This window comes from Mobula hypostoma, chromosome Y (genome assembly GCF_963921235.1).
Source record: "Mobula hypostoma chromosome Y, sMobHyp1.1, whole genome shotgun sequence".
NCBI lineage: Eukaryota > Metazoa > Chordata > Chondrichthyes > Myliobatiformes > Myliobatidae > Mobula > Mobula hypostoma.
The window spans coordinates 3,328,064-3,333,228 of NC_086130.1; the positions used below are offsets into that span (position 1 = coordinate 3,328,064).

Genomic DNA, 5,165 nt, shown 5'->3' on the forward strand with positions numbered 1-5,165 from the left:
AAATCGTTCAACGTAAAAAGAAGCGGCCCCAACACTGATCCCTGTGGAACACCACTGGTAACCGACAGTCAACCAGAATAGGATCCCTTTATTCCCACTCTCTGTTTCCTGCCAATCAGTCAACACTCTATCCACGTATGTAACTTTCCCGTAATTCCATGGGCTCTTATCTTGTTAAGTAGCCTCATGTGGCATTTTTATTTTATTTATGAGTATTAAATTGGACCATGTTTAACTATGAAAGCATCAGGTAGGTACTGGGGAGCGTTAATTAAGGATAGCTGCTTATCAGGTCTATAAATGATGTGGAGAGTACAGGATAAGTATGTTCCAATAAAAATGAAGGACAAGGAAGCAAGGGCACCTTCACTGAAACGAGAAGTGATTAATTTAATTAAGATGAAAAAATGAAGTGAATACATGGTTAATGAAGCTAAAGTCAGAGCCCATGAAGATCATAAATAAGATTTTTAAAAAAGAACTTCAGAAGAAAATTAGACTATCCACACGATCAATGCCTCTCATCAACTTTTACACCTCTCATCCTCTCTCACTCCACGGAGAAAAGGCCGAGTTCACTCAGCCTATTCCCATAAGGCATGCTCTCCAATCCAGGCTGGATTAAACCCTAGATTTAATCCAGGGTTAAATCTCCTCTATACCCTCTCTATGGTTTCCATGTTCTTCCCATAGTGAGGTGACCAGAACTGAGCACAGTACTCCAAGTGGGGTCTGACCAGGGTCCTATATAACTGTAATATTACCTCTTGGCTCCTAAATTCAATCCCACAGTTGATGAAGACCAATGCACCATATGCCTTCTTAACCACAGAGTCAACCTGCACAGCAGCTTCGAGTGAATAAATGACCTCTTCTCATTATTCCTATTGGGGAGGAGGTAAAGATGCCTTAAGACACACAGTCAAAGCACTAGGAACAGCTTCCTTCCATCTGACCTCAGATTTCTGAACAGTGTAGGAACCCATGAATACCACCTCATTATTTCTACTTTGCATTATTTATTTATATTATTTCTTATTGTACATTGTAATTTTTAATGTCTTGCACTGTACTGTTTTCACAAGACAAATGTCCCTACACATATCAATGATTATAAACTTCATTCTAATTCTGATTCATTTTGTCCACAGTAAAAATAGAAGAGAAATTATTTAAACATCTCTTCCTTTGGTTGCAGTCAGTCATGCTGATTTTCTCATAAACTTTTTCTGTACTCCTTGCCTATCTTAACTGCATTCCTACATATCTTGTAATCATCACTACTTCCTGTACTTACATGCCTTGCATGCCTCCCTCTTTTTCTTAACGACGACTTAACACTTCTCGTCAACCAGAGTTTTGTACACGCACCACTCTTGTCCATTACCTTAACAGAACTTAACTGAATACTTGACATCACAACTTAAAAGTCCTCTCAAATGGCATTAAGAATCTTGCCCAACCTCTGACAACTCAGCCAAATAGCTTGAAACTTTGCTGTCACCCACATCATAACACTAATTTGTGAAGTAGTCATATCCCTGTCCAAAAGTATTTTTAAAATAAAACAATAACATTTACTGGACCCAAAGAACTCACTGGTTTCACCCTCTCTGAAAGGAGATTAAAGCAAAGCTAGCATTTAACAGATGTTTTCTAATCACAGGTTTTATATAGATCAAAGTTAGAATTTATTTGATGTCTAATGGCGAATACAGTTTTTCAAACCAACATTAAGATTAGTTAATACACACAAAATGCTGAAGGAACTCAGAAGGCTAGGCAGCTTTTATGAGAAGAGTACAGTCGACATTTCAGACGAGACCCTTCAGCAGGACTGGAGAAAAAAAGCTGAGGAGTAGATTTTTGAAAGGTGGAGGGAGGGGAGAGAAAAACACAAGGTGACAGGAGAAAAATGGAGGAGGGGTGAAGAGCTGGGAAGTTGATTACTGTAAGAGATACAGGGCTGGAGAAGGGTGAGTCTGACAGGAGAGGACAGAAGCCATCAGGTTGGAGGCTACCCCGATGGAATATAAGGTGTTGTTCCTCCACCTAAGTGTGACCTCATTACGACAGTAGAGAAGGCCATAGGTAGATATATTGGAATGGGAATGGGAAGTGGAATTAAAATGAATGGCCACTGAGATATCCAAATTTTTCTGCTGAGTGGAGCGTAGGTTCTCGGCAAATTGGTCTCCCAATCTACGTCGGCTCTCAGCGATACACAAAAGACTACACCAGGAGCACTAGACACAGTATATGACCCCAACAGACACATAGGTGAAGTGTCATCTCACCTGGAGGACTGTTTGGGGCCCTGAATGGCAGTGAGGGAGAAAGTTCTGTTTTTTTTGTATCAAATATTAGTCCATCATTTTTACTGACTGTTTGGAATGCACAATGTACATAAAAGTCTGAGCAATATTGAAGTCAGGAGGTAGTCCTCCATCTTTGTGCATCTCCACATGTTTAATCATGAGGTTCAAAGTGGGACAGTATCTCTGGCAAACAGTGCAGCAATACATGAGGGCACCAGAATGCGTCTTTAGATGGTTTTTTACAGTTGATCGCCCTCTGAAGAACTTGTGGCACAGCTTGCATTCATAGGGCTTCTCTCCCGAGTGAATTCGTAGGTGATACTGAAACTCACTAGAATGGGAAAACCTCTTCCTACAAAACTCACATTCATACCAGTTCCCTTTGGAAATGACCTTGCCCTGGTTTAAAGCAAGGGTGAGAGGAATCTCTTGCTGTAGAGCAGGTCCATGTCCATCACTAGTGGATTCATCTGAGGGTGATGTTGTTAAGGTTTTTTTGAGCCACTGGTGTTGACCATGATGACCCTTTGTGCTGTCTGAGCTGTACCTCTTGTGGATCTTCACATGGTTTTGATAAGAGGCTTCTAATTGAAACTTTCTGCCACACAAATTACATTCAAATAAATACTCCACACTCTGGTGCGAGGCCAAGTGTTGATCTAGAACTGTTCGATCCATAAAGCTATTACCACACACTGAACAAGAAAAAATAGATATGTTCATATGGGACAATACATGCCACATTAGGCTACAAACAGATCTCAATGGTTGCTCACACACACAACAAGAAAGACTTTTCATGTCAAGGTGAAAAAGAATGTGCTCTTTCACAGCAAGGTAGTCTTTAGCCAAGGCCTTTCCACAGACTGCACAGAAAAGTTCTGCTGGAGAGCCCCCAAAATTGGGTTCAGCTGGTGGCATGGAGTTGAGGTGGACAATAATATTAGTATCATATGGTTTTGCTTTCCTATGTCCAGCCACTTGCCACTGTGTTACAAACTTCATTTCACACATATCACACGAGAAGAGGAAGATTCCAATGTGAGATAAAACATGGATGATTCGAGAGCTTCTGTCAGTGAACTTCGTGCCACACACTTTGCACAACCCCTCCTTTGCATCAATGTGCAGTTTGCCATGTTGTCGAATCAATCCTATGTTAGCCGGTAACTCCTTTCCACACACCTGGCATGGCATGCTCTTTCCTTCACTGTTGCTGTCCTTAATACAGACAAGACTGTCATCTTCACTGTCATCTGTGAGCTCTATTATTTCTTCAGAAGGACCTCTATTCTCCTGGTGCACATCAAAATTAAGGTCATCGGGTTCAATACCCTCAAACTGCATACACTCCGTTTTCTTCATTGAATGATCTTGGAGGTCGACATTGTTTCCAGCACTAGATTCACCACTGCTCAATAAACTGGTTTCATAATATTCATTATTTTGTATCTCAAACAGTTCACAAGGGCCTTTATTTGAGGTTAGTGAAACACTATCAGTAGATGTGGACTGGCTGTATTCCATCAATAAGTTATCATCAGTTTTTGTTGACTGTTGGTGTATCACAGGGATGTGTGAACTACTTTGACTGGCAAGGTTTCTTTCTCCACTTCTGAAACTCTGTCCCATTTCAATTTGCATGATATAACCTTTATCATGACAAAACTGTGACCCTCTTGTACTCAAGTATCCCCCACGGGGATTTTGTTCATTTGAAGTCCCAGTGAAAAGTACATACTCTTCAGTTGACTGTTCTGTCACTTTGCTGATATCAGTTTTCTCCAGGTCAGGGAATGTACAGTAACAGGCCTTCAGGAGATCATGCATTCCCAGCTTCTCTGCCATCTCATAGATTACACCAACATTGATGAGATCTGTAAAAAGCTCTGCTGTGTAGATAAAATTCAAGATCCTTTCAAAATTTGCTGGTGTAATAAAGTCTACCACATAGGTTCTTACAGAGTTAACTTCCGAATTCAGAAAGAGGTTCTGGAAATAACTGGCGGCACATGCCAACACTGACTTATGTGCTGAAAACATTCTATTGCCAACCACAATGATAACATCACACATGATTTCTGAGAGCCTAAACTTATTGAGTTCCTTAAGAAGATTATTTGGGTGGTCACCGCAGTGTAATTTAATTCTCATACCCATTCTTTCAAGTGTTTCTGAAAAATTCCACTAATGTAATCTGCTTCAACAGTGAGTGACTTCACATATTTCCTTGAAATATAATTTGAATAAACACTGCAAACAAAAACAGTTATATTAATTAAAAGGTACAATAATTATAACATAAGGTTAACCTGTCTTTCATTGAGCAGTACAACATAGAAACAGACCATCCATGTCCATACTAACCTTTATGCTCTTCTACATCAATCCCATCTGCTTCTATTAGCACCATACCCTTCTATGCCTTGTCTATATAAATGTCTAAATATCTCGTAAACTTAATGATTCTAAGTGATTTTCCCTAAAATATTTTCTATGTAAAAACACTTAACCTTCGAATTTCATTAATTCCTCCCACTCACCTTAAATCCACATTATCTTGGGAAAAAGATACCAGTTATATGCGCTATTTGTTTCTCATAATGATATAAACTTTTGGAGGTCTCTCCTCAGCATCCCTCACTCTAGGGAAAACAGTCCCATCCCTCTTCATAAGTAAAATCCTCCAATCCAAGCAACATACTGGTGAATCTCCTCTGTACTCTCTTGGGCACAACTAAAACTGCACTATCCAATGGTTGTAAACTCTCAGTTTTGTCATTATCCAGAACAAATATCACATTATTTACTAAACATGTCATACATTAATTCATATTGCTAATACTT

At 39.7% G+C, this 5,165-nt stretch overlaps 1 protein-coding gene across 1 annotated transcript; it reads right to left on the reverse strand.

The window, feature by feature from the left end:
- Window positions 1-2,363: 2,363 nt before the first annotated feature.
- LOC134341087 (zinc finger and BTB domain-containing protein 39-like) lies at window positions 2,364-4,478 on the reverse strand. The gene has a single exon (XM_063038838.1). It carries the CDS (start codon window positions 4,476-4,478, stop codon window positions 2,364-2,366), a length of 2,115 nt encoding a protein of 704 aa, XP_062894908.1.
- Between the last annotated feature and the right edge of the window lie 687 nt (window positions 4,479-5,165).